Source organism: Salvelinus fontinalis, chromosome 10 (assembly GCF_029448725.1).
Source record: "Salvelinus fontinalis isolate EN_2023a chromosome 10, ASM2944872v1, whole genome shotgun sequence".
In the NCBI taxonomy this organism is placed as follows: Eukaryota; Metazoa; Chordata; class Actinopteri; order Salmoniformes; family Salmonidae; genus Salvelinus; species Salvelinus fontinalis.
In genome coordinates this window covers 13,548,176-13,573,342 of record NC_074674.1, presented here as the reverse complement: position 1 = coordinate 13,573,342, position 25,167 = coordinate 13,548,176, and the positions used below count along the sequence as shown (strand labels likewise).

Below are 25,167 nucleotides of genomic sequence, written 5' to 3'. Positions count from 1 at the left end.
GCAGTCAGTTTGCCAGCGGTCTAGTCAATATAGGACAATCCTCCATATTCTTTCTAAATCAAGTCACCTATCAAATTCCTTATTTTGACAGCTTACATTGTAGGTTGTGAAATACAACTCACTGTCTTATGACGCAAACACACTTCGGGTAAGAAAGGAATTGAAATTGGGTCTAATGTAAGTGGAAAATGTGTGGCAGCTTCTTACTTATCTACTACAAAATGCAAAAACAGAAACACTTGAACGAAATTCCACAAATCACAAAAATGTATGTCAAATCCCCAAATGAAAGTACAACTACAAAATGGAAGTTATTCCCTACACACAATACTTCTGAGTGAAAAATCATTGCAATAAACAATACAGTAGTTGCAAGTGCTAATATTTTACAAGTCTCTGGTAGAATTGCTAACACATGAGTACTGCGTTTTTTGCAGTCTTCTAAACTAGTATGAGTCACTTGCCCTCTGCATCTAGCATCTTTATGTTCACCTGATTGCATAATGCTGTCAAGGCAGAAACGTAATACAATTCTACTAGTTGTCAGGTTAAGGTCATCTTCAAACATGCTTTGTCCTTTGGTACTGCGATGTACCAGCTCAAATACGCGCCATACATTTTCTAAATGTTTTGATAAGTATTATTCTAACTGTTCTTATCTTGTTTTTCCTACATGTAAAGTATCTTTGTCTAACAAAATCAAACCCTTCAATGAATGAAGTCCTAAGTAGACAGTCAACTGCATTTTCATTATGGCATTAGGGCTGTGACGGTCGTGTACTTTTGGATGAATGTTATTGGTCAGCTAATGTACATTTTCTTTTAATGTGTCTCATATTTCAAGACATGGCATATGAGGGTGCATTGAGATACCCGATGTGTTGGATGATATTTTTATTGTCAATCATCTTGAAAAAATGTATGCTTAAACTGGAAATCAACCAATCCTCCGTTGTTAGTGCAATGGAAAGGTAAAATGCTTTATGTAAGTGTTGAGTGTGAGTGGGGGACAAACAAAATGGTGCAATTTGAGGCCATGTGGCAGAGAAAGATGCGGGTGCTGGATATGAGGGTGTGGGTTTGGGCAGGTGTGATGATATTTTGTGTTTGTCTCTATGTATAAAAAAATGACTGGTCACCGTAATAACCATTTGACTAGCAAAAATTTGACTTTCTCCTCTGCCCCAGACCTCATGTGCTGCTGCTGAAGGGAGGGGGATGTTGTCTAGGCAACCATTTGCTACAACACTGCTTGTTTCAGCAAGGAGCAACAAAGTTTAATCACGTTATATAGAGTCCATGTTAGAGCAGAAACGGACTCAAGCGCACGAATGCCCGGCCATCCTGTCTTCAGTCAGCTGTTTGTTTCACAGTTTTTTGTTGTTTTTAACCGGTTTTGATGGTTATTTCATTTTCATGACAGGTCTTTATCCATATCTGTCACTTATATGGTAATTGTGCCAGCTCTATGACATTGCAACAACATACAAACAAACATCCATCACCCAATCAGTTACCTGCAAATAACCATAATTGAAAAATGTAATCTAAAGTTTTACAAAACTCAGGCCATGAGCCTTAAAAAGTATGTGGACACCTGTTTGTCGAACATCTCATTCCAAAATCACGGGCAATAATATGGAGTTCGTCCCCCCTTTGCAATAACAGCCTCAGCTTTTCTGGGAAGGCTTTCCACTAGATGTTGGGTCATTGCTGCAGGGACTTGCTTCCATTCAGCCGCAAGAGCATTCGTGAAGTTGGGCACTGATGTTGGGCGATTAGGCCTGGCTCGCAGTCGGAGTTCCAATTCATCCCAAAGGTGTTCGATGGGGTTAAGGTCAGGGCTCTGTTCAGGCCAGTCAAGTTCTTCCACACTGATCTTGATAAACCCTTTCTGTATGGACCTCACTTTGTGCACGGGGGCATTGTCATGCTGAAACAGGAAAGGGCCTTCCCCAAACTGTTGCCACAAAGTTGGAAGCACAGAATCGTCTAGAATGTCATTGTATGCTGTAGTGTTAAGATTTCTCTTCACTGGAACTAAGGGGCCTAGTCCTAACCATGAAAAACAGCCCCAGACCATTATTCCTCATCCACCAAACTTTACAGTTGGCACTATGCATTTGGGCAGGTAGCGTTCTCCTGGCATCCCCCAAACTCAGATTTGTCCGTTGGATTTCCAGATGGTGAAGCGTGATTCGTCACTCCAGGGAACGCGTTTCCACTGCTACAGAGTCCAATGGTGGCGAACTTTACACCACTCCAGCCGACACTTGGCAGTGTGCTCTAGCAGGGGAGAAATTTGATGAACTAACTTGTTGGAAAGGTGGCATCCTATGACAGTGCTACATTGAAAGTCACTGAGCTCTTCAGTAAGGCCATTCTACTGCCAATAATCTATTGAGATAACATGGCTGTGTGGTCGATTTTATACACCTGTCAGCAATTGTTGTGGCTGAAATAGCCGAATCCACTAATTTGCAGGGGTGTCCACATACTTTTGTGTCTAATCAGCACTGGAAAAATGTGGCATGTTATGCCATTTGATGTCCTTGAAAAGGAAGACATTGTATCATCAAGTCCTGAAGTCCATTTCAAACCAGCGCCTCTTTCCTAGGTTGTGGTAGCAAGCGTCTTCTCATGATGTCACAGAGAACTCACTAGAGGTGTGACCTGGGAGGATCTAGCGTTGACTCCAAAATGCTTTGCATGTATGGTAAGGTTAATTTTGAAACAAAGCCTGCTCAACCAAATTCCTCCTTAGGATTACAAATGACATTACACAATGATATGCAAAATACAGATCCGAGTTATTTAAAGCAACATAAAAAGTAAGCATGATTTCTTAACAATGGTATACGTGTGTACTAAAACAATAAAGCAAAAAAATATATATTTGTATCTAAGCTTTCGGTTCTACATGTCACAGGAAAATTGAGTGAATCCATATGGTTTACCTGAAAGAGACAAGGGATCGGTTTGGAATGCAACCCCTGCCTAGTCAAAAAAGGCCTGCCTAGCTGATTGGAGTACCCTCTGTGACATCATCATGAGACAGAGCTCTCTCCCGTTAGTGAAGAGGCCAGACAAGATGCCTTCATTTGCCAGAATCACAGCAATAGTCTAAAAACACAATGTCCCATTATCACCGTCAAAGCGACTCCCCAGGCCATTGAGGACAAAAGCAATAGACTTAAGCCTAAGTCATTTGAAGAGAAAGAAAAAAATTGGCAAAACAGCTCAGTCCAGACATGCCAAAGTCTCCATCGTCTCATCAGTTTCTCGATTGCTGAGACACGAACTAAACAACCAGGTCCCAGTGAGACCAAGCCAGGCAGGTTGGCAGTGGGTCTGGTGGTCTGAGGTTCAGTCGTCAGGATGGGGGTCCACTCGGAGGACTGAGGCGCTTAGTGGAGGGATCCTGGAGCTTGTGCTGGAGGACCACAGCTGCATCTGTTTGGATATCTGCAGGACAAACACGATGTCAGGGCGCTGGTCAGGGCTGATGCACATGCTGACCAGGTCTCGCAACTGTGGACGACACAAGAAGCCATTCAGTGTATTGGTCATTGTACGACATGTTACAGTCCATCAAGAATATTCTTCTTTTTTTTTTAAATAAATTTTATCCCATTTTCGCCCCAATTTTCATGGTATCCAATCGCTAGTAATTACTATCTTGTCTCATCGCTACAACTCCCGTACGGGCTCGGGAGAGACGAAGGTCGAAAGCCATGCGTCCTCCGAAGCACAACCCAACCAAGCCGCACTGCTTCTTAACACAACGCGCCTCCAACCCGGAAGCCAGCCGTACCAATGTGTCGGAGGAAACACCGTGTACCTGGCCCCCTTGGTTAGCGCGCACTGCGCCCGGCCCGCCACAGGAGTCGCTGGAGCGCGATGAGACAAGGATATCCCTACCGGCCAAACCCTCCCTAACCCGGACGACGCTATGCCAATTGTGCATCGCCCCACGGACCTCCCGGTCGCGGCCGGCTGCGACAGAGCCTGGGCGCGAACCCAGAGACTCTGGTGGCGCAGCTAGCACTGCGATGCAGTGCCCTAGACCACTGCGCCACCCGGGAGGCCCATCAAGAATATTCTAACAGACCGAAGAGGACTTTCAAAACTCCTAGACAAGACAAAAAAGCTTATTTCTCTCAAATGTTGTGCACAAATTTGTTTACATCCCTGTTAGTGGGCATTTCTCCTTTGCCAAGACAATCCATCCATCTGACAGGTGTGGCATATCAAGAACAGCATGATCATTAAACAGCACAATCATTACACAGGTGCACCTTGTTCTGGGGACAATAAAAGGCCACTTTAAAATGTGCAGTTTTGTCACACAACACAACGCCACAGATGTCTCAAGTTGGGGGGGCATGCAATTGGCATGCTGACTGCAGGAATGTCCACCCAGATCTGTTGCCAGATAATTGAATGTGCATTTCTCTACCATAAGCCGCCTCAACGTCATTTTAGAGAATATGGCAGTACGTCCTACTGGCCTCACAACCGCAGACCATGTGTAACGACGCCAGCTCAGGACCTCCACATACGGCTTCTTCACCTGTGGGATCGTCTGAGTCTAGCCACCCCGACAGCTGATGAAACTGTGGGTTTGCAAGAACTTCTGCACAAACTGTCAGAAACCTTCTCAGGCAAGCTCATCTGCATGCTTGTCGTCCTCACCAGGGTCTTGACCTGACTGCACATCGGCGCCGAAAACCAACAGTGGGCAAATGCTAACCTTCGATGGCCACTGGCACGCTGGAGAAGTGTGCTCTTTACAGCATAATCCCGGTTTCAACTGTACCAGGCAGATGACAGACAGCGTGTATGCCATCGTGTATGCGATCGGTTTGCTGATGTCAACGTTGTGAACAGAGTGCTCCATGGTTATGGTATGCGCAGCCATAAGCAATGGACAACGAACACAATTGCATTTGAATGCACAGAGATACCGTGACGAGCTCTTGAGGCCCAGTTCTTCCATGGCCTGCATACTCACCAGCCACGTCACCCATTGAGCACGTTTGGGATGCTCTGGATCGACGTGTACGACAGCGTGTTCCAGTTCCCGCCAATATCCAGCAACTTCGCACTTGAGCCATTGAAGAGTGGGACAACATTCCACAGGCCACAATCAACAGCCTGATCAACTCTATGCGAAGGAGATGTGTCACGCTGCAAGATGCAAATGGTGGTCACACCGGATACTGACTGGTTTTCTGATCCACGCCCCTACTTTTTTTCAAGGCATCTGTGACCAACAGATGCATATCTGTATTTCCAGTCATGTGAAATCAATAGATTGATTCATTTATTGACTGATTTCCTTATATGAATCTTTGAAGTTGTTCCATCTTGCGTTCATATTTTTTTCAGTGGACAATAAATCGTGAGAGTTTGCCCTAGCTAAGGGTGAAGAAGCTGTCATGTATAAGATCAAAACTTCCTATCCAACTGACTCCAGAGCACAGATAAAGTTGAACTGTGCAACCGAACTACCCAAGAACAGACCTCTGAGTTCTGACTTCTTACGTTTCATCACAAGACATCTTGGCATTTTGAATCACGTGCAGAAGCGTCGGAGAAATGGCGACTAACGACTCATGTAAGAAGTGCCTGGAGCGTGAGTGCCTGTGAGAAAGTTTCAGTCGGTCTGTACCGTGTTTTGTCAGTTTCAGCAGAAAGAGGACCTCTCTAATGCCAATCAGAGGTGATGAAAAAAAAAAAACTATAATTAAAACCCCATTTCCTGAGCTCTGATTTGAGTGGCGACACAAGCTGTTGGAGTCCTGGCCTTTAAAAACCAACATAAGGATAGAGAGCAGGACGTGAAAAAGAGAGAAATGGAGAGACAGGTGCTGCACTAGAAGCGAGAGGTTAAAAGAAAGCAGAACAAGAGAGGGAGAGACTGACAGTCAGACAGACTAGGGCTACACTGAGAAAACCAGATGGGGATAGCGGGAACAGGACAAAAAAGAGAGCGATGGAGAGACAGACAGAAATGGTACACCAGAGAGAATAAGAGAGAAAAAAAGAGCAAGATGGAGAGATTGTGGTGAAGGGCAAAAAGTGCTATGTGTAGAAGCCTAGTCGGTAGAGTGATGATGTACACGTCTTTATCTGGCCTCATTTAAAGTGCTGTCAGCCTTTCTCCTCTTCTATCGTACAGTGCCAGTGGTGTAATACTGTAGCTAGTCAGTCTCTGACACTGTGCTCTCTTAAACTGCCAATGTTTGAAAAAAAGAGGGGCTCAGACTGAGGCCTTTTGTTCTCTGTCTCCATCTGAAGTGCAAACTGGGCACACTTAAAACTAAACTTAACTTTAAAGACCTAATGATGAGCTTGTGACATCGGAGTTATCAGAAACTCAGGACAAAAATACAAATACTGCTGTAGATCACCCCGATGAGTCATCATAACTTACAACGTCCAAAACCATCAAAAATGTACTTTTAAGAGGTAAACAGAAGTGGGAGATCTCGGGTAGCATGTTGTACTCCAAGTTGGATCATTTCGATTAACACATGAACGCAGCAAAAGGAAGCCATAGGCTAACATCCACATCAATGACCCCTAATGGAGTTCAAATCACCTACTTTAATATTGTCTGAATTGCATGTGAAAATCAACTTCGATTCAACCAGATCGGGTGTTAACCGGTGTTGGCCGGCATCCGCATAGCTGTGAGGCTGTTATGAGGGCAAAGGGGGGGTGCAACTCAATATTAGGAAGGTGTTCCTAATGTTTGGTACACTCTGTATTTAAATCGTTATTCATTTCATCATTACTTATTTTCTCTAAATCGCTTGTTTCTCTCATCTCTTTCTAAATCTCCCCCAGTTGCCTGGTAATGGTGAGAGGGGCAGAGTGGACATGCCTAGTAGAGATGGTTCTATTTTTAATCGGGAGGAATCTGATAATGATTGTCAATAGTCCGTTTTTCTGCACATTTGAAATGAACTCACAACATTGACATTGGCACTGTCCTCAAAAACAAAACACAAAAAAAGATGAATCTCAAAGCAAGCACACAGTCAGACAGAGAGAAGAAGAGTGTTGGAGTGCGGACACTAACACTTCTGTTTAACCAAACCAATGGTCTCTTTTCACAGTGTGTGTGTTTGATTTATTGTATTCACTCTCTCACACACACACACACACACACACACACACACACACACACACACACACACACACACACACACACACACACACACACACACACACACACACACACACCCTGTTCTGCTCTAATTTTGGTTATATTATCTCTAACCGTGCGTGTATCTGAAGATCAATAGGCCTGGGTCTTTGAAGATTATCATGGTGTCTGCGTGTATAAGAGAAGGATTATATATCGCAGGTCTCTATAGCGCTCCAGTACTTTCTTTTGAGAAACATCGGGGTCCGCGACTGACTGAAGACGGAAGTTAGAGACCCTGGTTCATGGGGGATCTGCTGGACAGAAGTGTGGTTGATCGTATGTTAGAAGCAGTAAACCTACCTCATGGAGAAGACATCCCAGGGACCAAATGTCTGACTTAAAGTTGTAGCCACCCTCGTGGATCCTCTCGAGAGACATGTAGTACAGCGTCCCCACTGATACAAAAAGGGTCTGGTTTTAGACAACAGTTTTTTTGCATAATAAATCTTAATTTGAAAATGACAAGTGCATGGGTTGAGCAATCATTAATACATAGCTTTACTGATGACTACAGCTACACTGTGCAATTCACATTGATTTACCAATGGAGATCGGGATAGAGAAGTAACAATACAAAGTACAGCACAAAAGTGCCAGTTTTCGATTGAATAGGGCTCCTAAACCAGCAGCTAATGTAAAGGGAATCCACTACCAATATGTGAAACACCTCACTAGCGACAATACACTGATGCTCGATTTTGTTTGGGTGAAAGTAGATCCACAAAACCATAAGGCGTCATACACTAATTGGCTCAACACTCATCCCAACTCCAGCCCCAACCCCCCCTAAAAGCAATCCCGTCTATCCATCTCTACCTTAAGGGGAAAAGCAGACGCAGACACTGAATATATTTGCAAATGCATAGGTCAGCGACCTTAATTAATGGAACTATGGCACTGTGAGCGGTTGCCAAGGAGACTAGGAAGGGCTTGTTTAGAAAGGTGCTGCTCTCTGAGGCTATACCCAAAGTTATTGATGGAGGTTGTCTTGTGTGTGTTACTTTGTGTGTACATGCAGGTCTGCACATTGTTTGTGTTTCTCAGAATGTGTGTTTGTGTTTCTCAGAATGTGTGTTTGTGTTTCTCAGAATGTGTGTTTGTGTTTTTCTATGTGAGCGAGCGTGTGTGAGAGAGAACATTTTAGAATGAGTGTATGACCGTTTGAGCATGATTTTGTGTTTTTCTCTCATTGTGCCTGTGTGTTTGTACGTGTGGTACCTAGGGTGTGTGTGTGCACGTGAATCTTCCTTCTGCGTCTGTGTGTATGTTCCTGTGTTTATATATTCCCGTGTGTCCTCGTTCCTGCCTGTGTGAGATCCTGAGTATGCGTGTTTGTGTTCCTGTGTGTGTACGTGTGTTACCTAAGGAGTGTGTGGCGGTGGTCATGGAGCTGAAGAAGCGTCCCAGTCCCAGGTCTCCCAGCTTTACCTCTCCTGTAGCAGTGATGTGACACGTTGGCCGGCTTGATGTCTGTCAGAGAGAGAGAACAGACAGCCAGTTATTTTTGGATTGTTTCTGTATCCAGATGAGTCCCATTGAGATAGAATTAACTTTTAAGGGAGCCCTGGCTGTTAACAATACTGGGATTATCATATAGAACATACATCTAATCTCTTTGCATTGATATGGTAGTTTTATGTTCCTTTTAAGATTATAAAATGCATTTAATCTTCTAGGTGAGTGTTTCTCAACCTACGGACCCTCTGTTGGCACTTGTCCCCGGTATAGTCGGCTATGGCAAAACAATTCCCTCGATTGTGTGAGTGGATGTGTGGGGGGCACTGTGGTTTCAACGATCTGACCGGCCGGTGAGAAGTGGCAAGGCTGAAGCTGATGTCATGGCAAAAATGCTACCCCTACTCTAATCTGTTTCCTGTATCTACTCTGACCTGAATTACTCCCACCAGAACTCACTTACCTACCAAGGAAACACATTTCCTCAACAAGCTCTCACAGTCTGATGTCAGAATTATATGTTAATCCATGTTTCTCAAACACCACATTTCAAAGCTGTTGAAATTGACAAAATTCGAAGTGTTTAACCTCTTGAAGCTAGGGGGCAGTATTTTTATGTTTGGAAAATAACGTTCCCCAAAGTAAACTGCCTATTTCTCAGGCCCACATGCTATAATATGCACATAATTGGCAGATTAGGATAGAAAACCCTCTAAAGTTTCCAAAACTGTCAAAATATTGTCTGTGAGTATAACAGAACTGATTTTGCAGGCGAAAACCTGAGGCAATCCAACCAGGAAGTGCCTCTTATTTTGAAAAATCCCTGTTCCATTGCCTGCCTTTCCTCCATTTAAAGGGATATCAACCAGATTCATTTTCCTATGGCTTCCACAGTGTGTGAACAGTCTTTAGATATAGTTTCAAGCTTTTATTCTGGAAAATGAGCGAGATTTATCACATCGCGTCAGTGGACTGCCAGATGTCCTTCGATTAGTTAATGCGCAGTGGTAGCGCAGTGGTAGTTCGACATTTTCTTTCTCTCTTGCATTGAATAGTTTATCGTCCGGTTGAAATATTATCGATTATTTGTGTAAAAACAACCCGAGGAATGATTATTTAAAATGTTTGACATCTTTCTACGAACCTTACGGATACTTTTTGGAATTTTCGTCTGCCCGTCATGACCTGCACGAGCTTGTGGATTACTCAACAAAACGCGCCAACCAAATGGAGGTTTTTGGATATAAAAATAATCTTTATCGAACAAAACAAACATTTATTGTGTAACTGGGAGTCTCGTGAGTGCAAACATCCGAAGATCATCAAAGGTAAGCGATTCATTTTATTGCTTTTCTGACTCGTGACCAAGCTACTTTGCTGCTAGCTGTTTGTAATGTTTTGTCTACTGATCGATGTCCTCACACAAACGCCTGGTTTGCTTTCGCTGTAAAGCTTCTTTTCAAAATCTGACACGACAGGTGGATTAACAACAAGCTAAGCTGTGTTTTGGTATATTGCACTTATGATTTCATGAAATTAAATATTTTTCGTAATTTAATTTGAATTTGGTGCTCTGCAATTCAGCGGATGTTGACGAAAATTATCCCGCTAAAGGGATCTGTGCGCCAAGAGGTTTTAACCTGTCTAGGACTAGCGGCATCTCCCCACCCCCACTGAAAAGGCAGAGCCGCGAAATTAAAAAAAAATTTTTTTTTTAAATATTTAACTTTCACACTTTAAAGTCCAATACAGCTAATGAAAGACACAGATCTTGTGAATCCAGCCAACATGTCCGATTTTTAAAATGTTTTACAGGGAAGACACAATATGTAAAGATGTAAATCTATTAGCTAAACACATTAGCATAATCCACCATCTTTTCTTTGTCCACCAACACCAGTAGCTATCACCAATTCGGCTAAACTAAGATATTGATAGCCACTAACCAAGAAAAAAACTAATCAGATGACAGTCTGATAACATATTTATGGTATAGGATAGGTTTTGTTAGAAAAATGTGCATATTTCAGGTAGATGTCATAGTTTACAATTGCACCCACCGTCACAAATGGACTAGAATAATTACATAGAGCAACGTGTTTACCTAATTACTAATCATCAAACATTTCGTAAAAATACACAGCATACACTAATCGAAAGACACAGATCCTGTGAATTCAGACAACATTTCAGATTTTCTAAGTGTCTTACAGCGAAAACACAATAAATCGTTATATTAGCATACCACATATGCAAACGTTACCAGAGCATTGATTCTAGCCAAAGAGAGCGATAACGTAAACATCGCCAAAATATATTAATTTTTTCACTAACCTTCTCAGAATTCTTCCGATGACACTCCTGTAACATCATATTACACAATCCATATAGTTTGTTCGAAAATGTGCATATTTAGCCACCAAAATCATGGTTAGACAATGACAAAAGTAGCTCAGCTGGTCAGAAAATGTCCTGCGCCATATTAGACAGTGATCTACTCTTATACATAAATACTCATAAACTTGACTAAAAAATACAGGGTGGACAGCGATTGATAGACAATTTAATTCTTAATACAATCGCGGAATTACATTTTTTAAATTATCCTTACTTTTCAATACAGTTTGCGCCAAGCGAAGCTACGTCAAACAAGATGGCGTCCTAAGCCATTAACATTTTTCGACAGAAACACGATTTATCATAATAAATTGTTCCTACTTTGAGCTGTTCTTCCATCAGAATCTTGGTCAAAGAATCCTTTCTTGGGTCTAATCGTCTTTTGGTCGAAAGCTGTCCTCTTGCCATGTGGAAATGCCCACTGCGTTCGGCATGAACTGGAAACCTGCCCGGCGCTTCACAGTGTCTCAGAAATAAATTTCCCAAAATCGCACTAAACGGGTATAAATTGCTATAAAAATTTAAATTAACTACCTTATGATGTTTTTAACTCCTATAACGAGTAGAAACATGACCGGAGAAATATTACTCCCTACACTAATGCTTGGAACAAGTGCGGGTCGGTGGCCACCGCGCGCCTGACGCAGCTGGAAAAGAGTTCCTACCTACAGGTTTTTTTGATTTATAGTGGCTGTGATTGGGCAATCGACACCATTCAAATCGTCATCACGTAAAGGCATCCAGGGGAAGACGTAGGCAGTGTCTGTATGCTCATAGCTATAACAGTGGCCTTTTAACTGACTCCAGATCAGGGGCCAAAATGTGTGAAATCTGACTCCATGTCAGGGAAATTGCTGTAGAATGAGTTCTGTTCCACTCAGAGACAAAATTCCAACGCCTATAGAAACTATAGACTGTTTTCTATCCAATAATAGTAATAATATGCATATTGTATGATCAAGAATTTAGTAGGAAACCGTTTAAAAAATTACACGATTTACATAAATAGTGACAACAGCACCCCCTAGCCTCAACAGGTTAATATACTGAATAAAGAAAAGTTGTCAAAGGTAGGTGGGGTTTGCTAAAATTGGTGGAAAAACATTGGTTTAAAAGTCGTAAGAGAGAAAAGGTGGAGGTAGTGGGAGAGATAAAAAAGAGGAAGAATTAGTGAATGAGTGGTAGTTTACCACGGTGCATGACTCTGCGGGAGTGCATGTGCTCCAGGGTGCTGCACAGTTGGACAAAATATTTCCATATTGTCCTCTCCAGGATGAGCCGCATCTTTTTCTTAAGGGAGAGAGAGGAAGGGGAAGTCAGAAAAAAATAGATAGAAACAGCTGCGAGGAAAACCTGTATTCCCCTTACACACTCTCTCTCAAACCCCCCTGATTCAATGTCAGACAGCCCCCAAAAGAGTGTGGAATATCTGAAGAATTATTAATCTGTGCATTACCATTTAGCCCCTTCCCTGCCTCTGTTTGAGTGCGTAATGAGAAGCCATTTGGCAGAGGCAGCCTAATGAGAGTTGACACCACCCACGCACAGAGCCAAGCCCCTAATTAACACTAATCTGGCTAATTAAACTGCCAAAACTTTGTTTAATGACCCAAAACAACAAATGTTTATTTTCTTCCAGCTTTTTACTGCCACCAAACTTCTGTTTTTTTTGTTGGAATTAAGCGCGTATTTTAATGATATGAAATTTGCCGCCAGCAAGAGACGTTTTTGACTGATCTGCATATTGGTTGAGCTGAGAGCCTAGAATTAGGAATCTCTTTCTACATCATAATGATGCCTTGATAAAAGAAAAGACAAGGAGAAAGTCAAACTGAAGATGGGGAACAGTTTGGATTTGAACTTTTTTGGGAACTTTGCAGAGAGAGAAAGGTGCCCCGAAAGACATTTGCACGTTATGAGTACAGTTCTGTACAGTGTGTGAACTGGAGAGACTGAGTGCCTTCAAGGGTAAAGTTGAGTGAATTAAGAGAGAAAATTAGGAGAAAAAAATGTCAGGAACAGGTGAGCTAGAAAAGAACAGAATAGAAAAGGAGGAAAAGTAGAGATTTGGAGAGGGAGAGAAGGGTTGGCCAATAATCCATGAGAAAAGCTGACGATTGGGGAAGAGAGATGGACGAGGAGAAAATAACAAAGATGAGTGATTTGTGGCAATGAGAGGAGCAGGACAGACAAGGACATGAGTTGAGAGGAGAAGAGAGACGGACAAAGAGAGGACAACGTGCAAAGATGAGGAACAAATAAGAAGAAAATGCAGAGGCAAGAGAGAGGCAAGAGGAGAGGAGAGCTAGATAAGAAGAGGTAGAGAAAAACAGATGCGCAGAGGGACAAAGAAGGAGAAGAGAATAGATGAGGAAAGTCAAAAAGAAAGGAAGGTGGACCGATGAGGAGAGAGATTGTGTGATGGGGTGTGAGTGTCAGGCCGTTGGAGCCTCAGAGGCTAAGGAGAGGTCTTGTCTGTCAGACGTGTCAGAGCCTTGGGCTCTCCTTTCCTCATCCCTCTCGCTCTCACACACATCCCACCCCAAAACAATGGCTTCTCCCCAAACAAACACCTAGTCTGGTCTCTGTTGGTTGACATTTAAACGCACACAATCTCTCTTTCACTCGCTCTCTCTCTCGCTCTAACCTCGGCGCTCACCTTGATCATCTGGGAGAGGTCGCCGGTGTCTGCCAGCTCCAGTACGATGTTGAGCTTGTTGTCCTCAATGGTCAGATATTTAATCACGTTGGGGTAGTTCAACTGCTGTGAGGTGCCAGGAGAAAGAAAAAGCGTCAGTCCAGGTTCTATGTTCTAGGGCTGGATTCAATCCGTATAGCAGATTGCGTTAAAATGTAAAGGTAATTTCCGATTGAGCCGAGAACATTGCCTTTCAATTTAAATGGAGCTATAACGTGATCTTCCGCGATACTTTTGTGATAATATTTAAATCCAGCCCCTAGTCTGGTCTCTGTTGGTTGACATTTAAACAGAAAAACTCTGTCATAGAATTTTAATAACACCGTTTGTTTTTGGAAATATAGCTAGGTTCAAGAAGGTCTGTGGTGGGAGTTTTCGATCTGGTGTGTTGTAATTTATGAAGATAACAGATCGTAACAGGGAGAGACTGAGAAAGAAAAACACATTTTTCCCCGTTGCAAAAGGTTTTAAAACGTTTTCTATTGGATGGCCCACTGTACATGATCTGGTCTTGTTGACTCTACTTCCCTGGAAAAACGCAAGGACAAATATAGCTACAGTATACCACAACAAGTGCAGTACTCTAGCCAGCCATAATACACTCCGTTGAAGAGGAGAGTATTATAGCTAAATAATAGCATGCCTGTTCAAATCAAATCAAATTGTATTTGTCACATGCGCTGAATACAACAGGTGTAGACCTTATTGTGAAATGCTTACTTACAAGCCCTTAACCAACAAGAGTTAAGAAACTATTTACTAAATAAACTAAAGTAAAAAATAATAAAAAGTAACACAAAATAACAAGGCTATATACAGGGGGTACCGGTACCGAGTCAATGCGTGGGGGTACCCGGGCCAGGTCGATTAGAGAGGCCTGCTCGCAGAAGTGTTTCAGGGAGCGTTTGACAGTGATGAGGGGTGGTATCTAAGAGGGTGCCCATGTTAAAGGATTTGGGGTTGTACCTGGTAGGTTCCTTGATAATTTGTGTGAGATTGAGGGCATCTAGCTTAGATTGTAGGACGGCATATCCCAGTTTAGGTCACCTAACAGTACGAACTCTGAAGATAGATGGGGGGCAATAAATTTACATATGGTGTCCAGGGCACAGCTGGAAACTGAGGGGGGTCTATAACAAGCAGCAACAGTTAGGGACTTATTTCTGGCTAGATGGATTTTTAAAAGTAGAAGCTCAAACTGTTTGGGCACAGACACAGGATAGTATGACAGAACTCTGCAGTAGATTGCCACTCCGCCCCTTTTAGCAGTTCTATCTTGACGGAAAATGTTGTAATTGGGGATGGAAATGTCAGAATTTTTGATGGCCTTCCTAAGCCAGGATTCAGACATGGCTAGGACATCAGGGTTGGTGGAGTGTGCTAAAGCAGTGAATAAAGCAAACTTAGGGAGGAGGCTTCTGATAACATGCATGAACCCAAGGCTTTTACGGTTACAGAATTCAACAAATGAGAGCGCCTAGGGACACACAGGGCCTGGGTTAACCTTGTGGCAGATGAATCAGAATTAGTTGGGTAACATAGATAAATAAGATGTTTTATTTACATAATATGCTTATGTGAGATACTTGTCATTAGAATGGTTCCTTTTGGACTATAGTGTTGGCAATGGCACTTTTCCCTCAGCTAGGGCTCAGTCACTTGGGGCCCAGAGAGTGGAGAGGTCAGGCTTGTCTTTCACATTTCCCTGGTGCTATGCAGAATATCAGAAAGGGAAGAGGACAGACTGGAACATTGTCTTCATATGTGAATGTGTCTTTACCTATTCTTAAACCATGTGAAGGGATGGCGTGATTAATGGGGAACCAATTACTTGTCTCCACAATGTCTCTAGGCTTATCCTGGGATAGTGTATGACCTAGAGGCTCACTCCCCTCAGTGAGCTTGTCCAGGAGTGGGGTCAAGAGGGGGTTTACTTGGGATGGGAGTATTTAGAGTTGACAATTGAGTTATGCCTTGGATGAGGTAATGTTTTTGTGCTATGAAGTACCAGGAACGAGATTAGAACCTTGTTTTAGAGACCAAACTGAGCGATAATTTATAGCGAATGCTATCTGGCTTTCTCAAGTAAAAGTCCCTTTGTGAAGAGTTCCTAAGATCTTTGGTTCATCATGTAAGTTGAGAGGGGTGTATATTGGCTATAAAAGATCTATGTATTTTCTGTAGTGACTCTCAAAATTCATTATAGAAAGTGAATTGTTGAAAGTCAAAGGCTAAAGCTTAAAGTTTATTAAAGATGTAGTTTAAGTATAACTCTGACTGGTGTGTGAAGTTTGTCTCTCTCTCATTTGGTAATACAGGAAAATGCCACCACAACCTCTACATCACCAGAGGAACAGAGGAGGAGTAGGATGAGGGTACGGCTAAAGGCTATAAGAACTGGCCGCCTATTGCGTTGGGAACAGAGAATAAAAGGAGCAGGTTTCTGCGCATTGTAGGAAAGATTCATGGCATAATGTACAGACAAGGGTATGGTAGGGTGTGAGTACAGTGGAGGTAAACCTAGGTATTGAGTGACGATGAGAGAGGTTGCATCTCTGGAGGCGCCAGTTAAGCTAGGTGCGGTCTCCACATGTGTTGGGGGTGGGACAACGGAGCTATCTGAGGCCTGTTGAGCGGGACTGGGGGCTCCGCAGTAAAATAAAACAATGAGAGCTACCCTAAACAACAGTATACAAGGCATAAAGCAATCACTGGTGTTTTTTTGGGAGAGCTAAGACGACAACAATGGTAAACAGCTAAGGCAACAACAACGGGTAAATGGTGATAAATGGGCAGAGAGGGTCAGTTAGCTACACACAAGGCCTGAGTTTGAGGCTGGGGACGATTGATAAACAAAATGAAGTACCGTGTTAACAGTCCAGCAGGCATCAGCTGTGTAGCCGAGGGATCACTGGGTCCAATGAGCAGCAATAGATGAAACGGGGAGCCGTTCGGTAGTCATTACTACGCTAGACGAGCATAAAAAAGCTAGAGGGCCTGGGATAGCAGATGGTTCTTCACCGACATCCACGACGCAGAGGCTGGTTTAGAGCACATCGGCCGAATTACGTCAGCAGACCAGCAGATCAGTCGTGATGGACTCCGTGTCGACAAAGGGTCCAGGCCAATTGGCAAGAGAGGAATTGTAGTTGGTGTACTTCGTTTGCTAGCTGGGCCTAGCTCGAGGCTAGCTTGAGGCTAACTGGTGCTTGCTTCTGGACAAGGGCGCTAGCCACAATAGCCACTTGGTAGCAGCTAGCTAGCTTCGATGATCCGGTGTAATTGTCCAGAGCTTGCGGCAGGAATCCAGTGATGTAGTGGGAAAAAAGCAGTCTGATATGCTCAGGGCTGATATCGCGCTGTGCAGACTGGCAAGTATTATCCGGGCTAAAGCGGCTGGTGTCTGAGCTAAAGGTAAAGACCGCTAGCAGTGGCTAACAATGACTAAATAGCTAGTAGCTAATTAGCTGGCTAGCTTCTGATGAAGGTTGCAGTAATGAAGTTTAAAAAAATAGCAGATCCGTACCACATTGGGTGAGGCGGGTTGCGGGAAGGTATATTTAATCCATAAATGGAAAAAAAGAGATTGAAATACATTGAAATGTATACAAAAAATTTAAAAAACTGAATATTTACACGGGACAAAAACAAACATGTCTTACTGCTACGCCATCTTGGATATCATATGTCACGCTAATTAGGCTTCTCCAAGCTCTGATGCTGGTGATGATCATTAGTAGCCTACCAAACGTGCTAACTGCCTGGTACTCTGAACTCTATTGTCGCTCTAATTCCTCTGACATCAATGCAAATGTAATCGAAAATGTAATCAAACACTTCATGAGAGCCCATGAGCTCATGTTGCGCAACATTTCTGTAGGCTATGCACTTGCGTGAGGAAACAGAGTGATGACCTCTATTAAAAAGATGAGGATCCCATCAGTTTTTATAAGCTAGGCCTACTATATTTATTTCTCAACCTTCCTAATATTAAGCACATTGTGTTACGAATCCCGCTTCCTGAGTCTGTTTTTGCCTGTGTCCTGGAACGCACCCTGTCTGGTTGCCGGGCGACGTAGCTAGTTGGAAGATCTCTGATTACCCGCACCTGTATCCCATCAGCTATCTGCACACCTGGTCCTGATCATCATCCCTCCACTTCATAAGCTCTGACCTGACATCCATTTCCCTGCCGGATCGTTAGCCATGAACAGTAGGTTGTGCCAGCGTATCAGCCTCCAGTTTGAAAGAGTTTGTTTTGTTGTTTTGTACGTCTTGCTTGCCTTGAACTTACCTCAGTTTGTTCTGTCTACAGTCATTCACCCGGAACACTCACCCCATTCCTGCCTGGTCGTCGGTGGCTTCTGTTACTCCCTTGGATCTGCCTATTCACTCCCATCAACTCACCTCCACTGCCCGCTCCGCCACCTGGATCTTTCTACCGCTACGTTTACACTTGTAAATAAATACTCACCTTCGTCCTACTCTCCTTGTCCTAGTCTGCTTCTGGGTTCAATTGTAGAAGAAGCGTGACACATTGCTTCTCTTTAAAACAAGAGTATAACCTACCTGGCTGGCATGAAAATGAACCACGGGAAAAGCGTCCTCCATTGGCTATTTAAGTGCAAAGATTACATGTTTTTTCCCCCGCTGACCCTGTTTCGAGACCGGTGCATGATAACAGTCCATTCTAAATCCAAAAATGTTTACACATACAGTGCATTCGGAAAGAATTCAGACGTCTTTTCTTTTCCACATTTTGTTGTGTTACAGCCTTATTGTAAAGTCGATTAAAAATAATAATAATTTCATCAATCTACACACAATACCCCATAATACCCCATACCCCAAAGCCAAAATTGTTGCAAATTTATTACAAATACAATTCTGAAATATCAGATTTACATAACTATCCAGACCGTTTGTGACCCGTTTCAGGAAACTAGGCATATGTCGCAAGTCACGACTTCACAGGAGAGCTGTTTGAAAGTAAACTTTTATTGTTGATAAAAATTTGTTTTTTTTGGCAGAAATGCCTTCTCGAACATGTGAACTTTCATGTGCCTTAAAAACAAACTTTTATGCCATCTGTAAATACGAATCATTTTTGTTAAATTACGAGCCTAGTTGGTTTAGCCAAAGCAAAAGTAAGCAACCTTCCCGCTAGCCATGATTGGCTGAGATAATGAGTGGCCGGTCATGCCGAGAGATGAGTTTCAGATTGGTCTGCGGTGTACCATTTTATGTCTATAAATTAAGCTGCTCATTATGCGTAGATAATCCTTCCTACTGCAGTTTTTTCAAATGATATAACGTTAGCCATGGAGAACTGCAAATATGTTGCTACTGCTCACAATAACATTGCTGCTCTGAATTTGTCAGGCGCTATTGACAAAGGTCAGTGGGGAAAAGTTGTGATGGACTACTTCCTGGAGGATGATCGAACTAGCTAACATTGAACCTATTTGGTTAACTTTAGCTAGCTATGACAATCGGTTTGTTTTGCTAGTAACGTTAATCTATGGATTGGGATTATAGTTCATTGTTTAGCTAGCTAGCTAACGTTAACGTGACATTTCTAAACAAAAGACCCCAGGTTAAAGCTTGCTGTTAGCTAGCTAACGTTAGCTGAGGTTAGATGGCTTGCTAGCTAACATTAACTTACGTGTATAAAGTGTGTGTAACGTTAGTGATGTTTTCTCAGAATACCATTTCACATTGCTAGTTATAGCGTAAATGTTAGCTAGCTAACTAGCTAACATTGAACATACAGTTGGGAGAACAAGTATTTGATACACTGCCGATTTTGCAGGTTTTTTTGCAGGTGAAATACTTGCTCTCCCCACTGTATTTGGTTAACTTGAGCTAGCTGTGGCAATCGGTTTGTATTGCTAGTTAAAGCTTGCTGTTAGCTAGCAAGCTAAAGTTCGATGGCTAGCTTGGCAGCTAACATTGAACCTATTTGGTTAACTTTAGCTAGATATGACAACCGGTTTGTATTGCTAGTAATGTTACTCTATGGATTGGGATCATAGTTCATTTTTTAGTTAGCTAGCTAAAGTTACATGTCTAAACAAAATACCCCAAGTTAAAGCTTGCTGTTAGCTAGCTAACGTTAACTGAGGTTAGATGGCTGGCTTGCTGGCTAACATTATGTGTATGAACTGTGTGTCTGAACACTCCTTGGCAACAACACCAGGCTCCAGAGCATCGAAGTTGTAAAACAGGGAATAACAAAAAAACAGAAGACATTACAACCCTGCACACATCAATTCACCTCCCAAGTTTAGATAAGAAGAATAACCTCATACAATGCAATGAAAATTATATTCACCTGAAGTGCTGGTTGTAATATTCATATGTGTAAACATACTGAATTATAATTGGATGCATTTTAACGCCATATCATACTGTGCTATGATTGGTTAAGACCACCCAAATGGTTAGGTCATGGTCAGTTTGATCCTGGTTGGCGATACGTGAACATGCCAGTTATACATGCCAGTTATAGCTATACGATTTTTGCTAGGTACAAATTCCATGAGAAAGTACAGGGAGCTAGCGAGTCTTTTGAACAGTTTGTGACTGAGCTGCGTCTGCTTGTGAAAGACTGTGATTATGCAAACAAGGATGAGATGGTCAGGGACCGTATTGTATTTGGAATACATTCACCGCGAGTGAGAGAGAAACTTTTGAATGTTGGGTCTGAGGTAACGCTGGACAAAGCTATCAACATAGCCAGATCTCACGAGCTAGCACAGGCTCAGATGAAAACCATTTCGCGCGGTAACACGAGCGCTTCACGTGAACAAGCAGTGCACGCAGTCAGGCAGACATCAAAGCACACCTCCGGTGCGCAGAGAGCGCGTTTTAGAACGGAGAGAGACATAACTCCAAAACGCCCCAAAACATGTGGATATTGTGGATAAAAAATGCATGGCGAACAAGGAAATTGCCCAGCTAAAGGCAAACAGTGTAATAAATGTGGAAAATGGAATCACTTTGCAAAAGTGTGCAGAGCTTACCGTGGAAAAAGAGTACACATAGTGAGTGAAGATGAAATGTCAATCAAAGAGTCAAACGCTGATGAACTGTTTATTGATTCAGTGACACAGAAAAGTCAAATATCAGAGACAGAGCAAGCCTTTGCTGACATTGAGATAGGAACACAAGGCACAGAGCTAAAGTTCAAACTAGACACTGGTGCACAAGTAAACATTATTCCTCTGAATAAGTACCACATCTTGACATCTGAATGCGAGCTACAGCCCTCCACACGCAGACTGACTGGTTATGGTGGTGAACAGCTCCCAGTAAAAGGCACATGCACTTTAAAATGCAAATACAAGGAAAGTGACATGATGTTGGACTTTTATGTTGTTGACACTAGAGCACCTGCAGTGCTAGGTCTTAAAGCATGTTTAGACATGGACCTCATCAAGCTAGTTTTATCAGTGACAGCACCAGTAGAGACAGACAATGTACTGGAGGAGTTTGCTGATGTTTTTACAGGAATAGGATTATTCCCAGGAGAATGTACCATTCACCTTGACCCAGACGCAATCCCTGTGGTCTACCCACCGAGAAAGATTCCCCATGCTCTCCGTGCCCGTCTGAAGAAAGAGTTGGAGAGCATGGAGCAATCTGACATAGTCACCAAGGTTACAGAACCGACTGACTGGGTAAACGCATTAGTGGTGGTGGAGAAACCACGCACAGGCAAGCTCCGAGTATGCCTCGACCCAAGAGACTTGAACAAGGCTATCAAACGCCACCATTATCCTTTACCGACGCTAGATGGCATCACACCCAAGCTAGCGGGAGCACACTACTTCAGTGTCATGGACGCTAGATCAGGCTACTGGGCTATCAAGCTCACAGAAGAGTCATCTAAGCTCACAACATTCAACACACCGTTTGGACGCTACAGGTTCCGTCGCCTGCCTTTTGGGATTATCTCAGCCCATGACGAGTTTCAGCGAAAGATTGACGAAGTGTACGAAGGCCTCGACGGAGTTGTGGCAATTGTGGACGACATCCTTGTCTATGGTCGAACCAAAGAGGAGCACGACCGAAACCTCCGCACGATGCTGCAAAGGTCCCGCGAGAGAGGAGTCCGGCTCAACCCCGAGAAGAGCACAGTCGGCGCTACAGAGGTCAGCTACTTCGGACATCTTCTTACAGCGACTGGAATCAAGCCAGATCCACAGAAGATCTTAGCCATAAAAGAAATGGAGCCACCAAATAACCGTGCAGAGCTGGAAACAGTGCTTGGTATGGTCAACTACTTAACCCAGTTCGCACCCAGCCTCTCCAATGCTAATGCACCCCTGCATCAACTGCTAAAGCAGTCCAGTGAGTTTCTCTGGGACAAGCAACACGACATTGCTTTCCAGAATGTGAAAGACTTGATCACGAGAGAACCAATCCATGCCTACTACGACCCCGACAAAGAGCTCAAACTCCAAGTGGACGCGTCGAAGTATGGACTAGGTGCAGTGCTACTGCAAGAAGGAAAGCCCATCGGCTACGCTTCCAAATCTCTCACAGACTGTGAAATCAACTACGCTCAAATCGAAAAGGAGCTCTACGCCATTCTGTTCAGATGTAAACGTTTCCATCAGTACATATATGGACGACAAGTCATTGTGGAATCCGACCACAAGCCCCTTTAGTCAATTATGAGGAAACCACTAGCCGCAGCCCCGCCAAGGCTACAGAGAATGATCCTTCAACTACAAAAATACGAGTTCACAATCACTCACCGTCCAGGCAAAGACATCCCTGTCGCAGACACACTCTCCAGGAAGTTTCTTACCTATAAGGACAGCAGCCTCAGTGAAGGCATGGACATGCAAGTGCACACTGTGTACAGCAACTTACCAGTTAGTGACACAAAACTGAAGGAGATCCAAGCAGAAACAGAAAAGGACTCGTAACTCGCACAGCTGAGGAAAGTCATACAGGATGGATGGCCTGAGGAGAGGAGAAAATGCCCTCAGAGCGTCTCAGAATTCTGGAACCATCGTGATGAACTATCACAGATCAACGGAATAATTTTCAAAGGAGAGAAAATCATTATTCCTACCAGTCTCAGAGAAGAGATTTTGACAAAGATCCATGCTGGACACATGGGCATGGAAAAGTGCAAACAGAGAGCACGGGACATTTTGTTTTGGCCCGGAATGTGCAAACAAATAGAGGACATTGTTGGTAAATGCGCCATATGTCTTGAACGACGCCCCTCAAACACCAAAGAGACAATGTTACCTCACTGTATCCCAGACCGACCCTGGCAGGTCGTGGCAACCGATCTGTTTACCTGGAATAACGAGGACTACATCGTAACAGTGGACTACTACAGCAGATACTTGGAACTCGACAAGCTTCACAGCACCACATCTGCAGCTGTGATACACAAGCTTAAAGCAGCCTTTGCCAGGCATGGCATCGTAGAGACTTTAATATCTGACAATGGGCCCTGTTACAAATCAAATGAGTTTGAATCCTTCACAAAGGCATGGGAGTTTACATATGTCACCACAAGCCCGCATTACCCTCAAAGTAATGGCCTTGCTGAAAAATCTGTGCAGATTGCTAAATCACTCATGGATAAAGCAAAAGCAGACAAGAGAGACCCCTACCTCAGTCTCCTTGAATACCACAACACTCCAGTTGACAACTTCAAATCACCAGCCCAGCTGTTGATGAGCCGCAGACACCGCTCAATCCTTCCCAGCACCAACCAGCAGCTGCAACCTGAGGTCGTCAGCTACAAGGAAATGCATGGAAAACGTGCACAGAGACAACAACAACAAAAGCGATACTACGACAGGTCAGCTAGACCACTGCCACCACTGATCGGCGGAGAGTCAGTTAGAATCCAAGAGCATGGCCTCTGGAAGCCAGCAGTTGTCATCCAGCCAGCTGACACTGAACGTTCATATCACGTCCGCACCGCAGAAGGAGCGGTGTACCGCCGCAATCGTCGTCACCTACTGAACACAAAAGAACAACACACTGATGAGATGAACTGTTCCCCTGAAAGAGAACGTGATGGACTAAACACACACACAGCACAACATACACCATACTTACCTGCAACACCACAAGAACTGTTGACTGACACAGAAGCATGCTGAGCATCATATCGCACAAGGTCAGGAAGAGAGGTCAAGCCCAGAGCTGTCCTAGACCTGTGAAATGTCAAAGGGTATAGGTGGATCGCTGCCCTAAAAGAGTTCCAGACTGTAAACGTGTTATTGAAAGTTCACTTGAAATGCTTTGGTATTGTATTTGTTTGAAATGTTAAGATGTACTTCTACTGTGAAAGCTGAGTTGCTGAGAATCCCTTGTTCGAAAAGTCACAGTTTGTTTGATCATTGTTTCAGTGTCTATGTTGATTCAGTTGGTGTAGTACGCAATATAAATGGTTATTTACCTTGAGTTCAAACTGCAGAGCATGTTTTCAAAAGAAACGCTTAGAATATGTAAACATTTTTATTTTGTTTTAAAAGGGGGATGTAATATTCATATGTGTAAACATACTGAATTATAATTGGATGCATTTTACCGCCATATCATACTGTGCTATGATTGGTTAAGACCACCCAAATGGTTAGGTCATGGTCAGTTTGATCCTGGTTGATGATACGTGAACATGCCAGTTATAGCTAGCTAATAAAGAGCTACGTTAAGAAATATCCTGTAGTACTGCATTTTATTATTTTGTACAAAGTGTGCAAAACAAGACACTGGTACTGCTTCAACTGTGGCAGTGGCCTGAAGTACGGAGTCCGGTGTTGTTGCCAGCTATAGCTTTCCACCAGCACCGTACCATCCTCCAGTCCAACCAGCTGTGAGATGTTGACCCCTGTCACAGTGCTGTCCTTCACAACACCAGCAATCTCAGACAAAGTGTTCACTCTGGTCTTTCTGAAGCGCTGCTTGATGAGGCTGAAGCACTCGTCGGGGGGAAACTTAGTGTGGCCTGTGATCAGGAAGTGAAGGTCCAGACTGTGGTGGAGCTTGTGCATGGTCCGCCAGGCACAATACCAGAGCACAAACTTGTTCTTGTTTTGGCCACTGTAGTTATCACAATTCAGGTCCACACATGTTTCCCCAACTCAGTAGTTGGTGAAGAAATGGTGCATGTAGTTGATGACTGAGCTGCTGCCTTTGCTGGATGACATGCCTTCATCAATCAAGTAGTTGACTTGTTGTGGTATTCCTTTACAACAGACAAGCCACACTTGCGAGGAGTTAAAAAGTAGATGGGACCTGGCAGCATAAGGTCAGAAAGATAGTTCCCCTGCAAACAACAAAAGAACATTATGATAAGTTAATGTAACGTAAAACGTAATATAATTTTTTAATTCATCATTGTCAGGTAAGTTTC

General features: G+C 43.3%; 1 protein-coding gene across 1 annotated transcript; it reads right to left on the bottom strand.

Moving 5' to 3' along the window:
* Positions 1-1,183: 1,183 nt before the first annotated feature.
* Positions 1,184-16,826, bottom strand: LOC129863187 (serine/threonine-protein kinase Nek6-like). The gene is made up of 5 exons (XM_055935109.1): positions 16,791-16,826; positions 13,731-13,835; positions 8,581-8,689; positions 7,520-7,614; positions 1,184-3,531 (listed from the first exon to the last, which is right to left on the bottom strand). The coding sequence occupies exons 1-5, from the start codon at positions 16,824-16,826 to the stop codon at positions 3,367-3,369; spliced, it is 510 nt and encodes a 169-aa protein (XP_055791084.1). The 3' UTR covers positions 1,184-3,366.
* Positions 16,827-25,167: the final 8,341 nt, after the last annotated feature.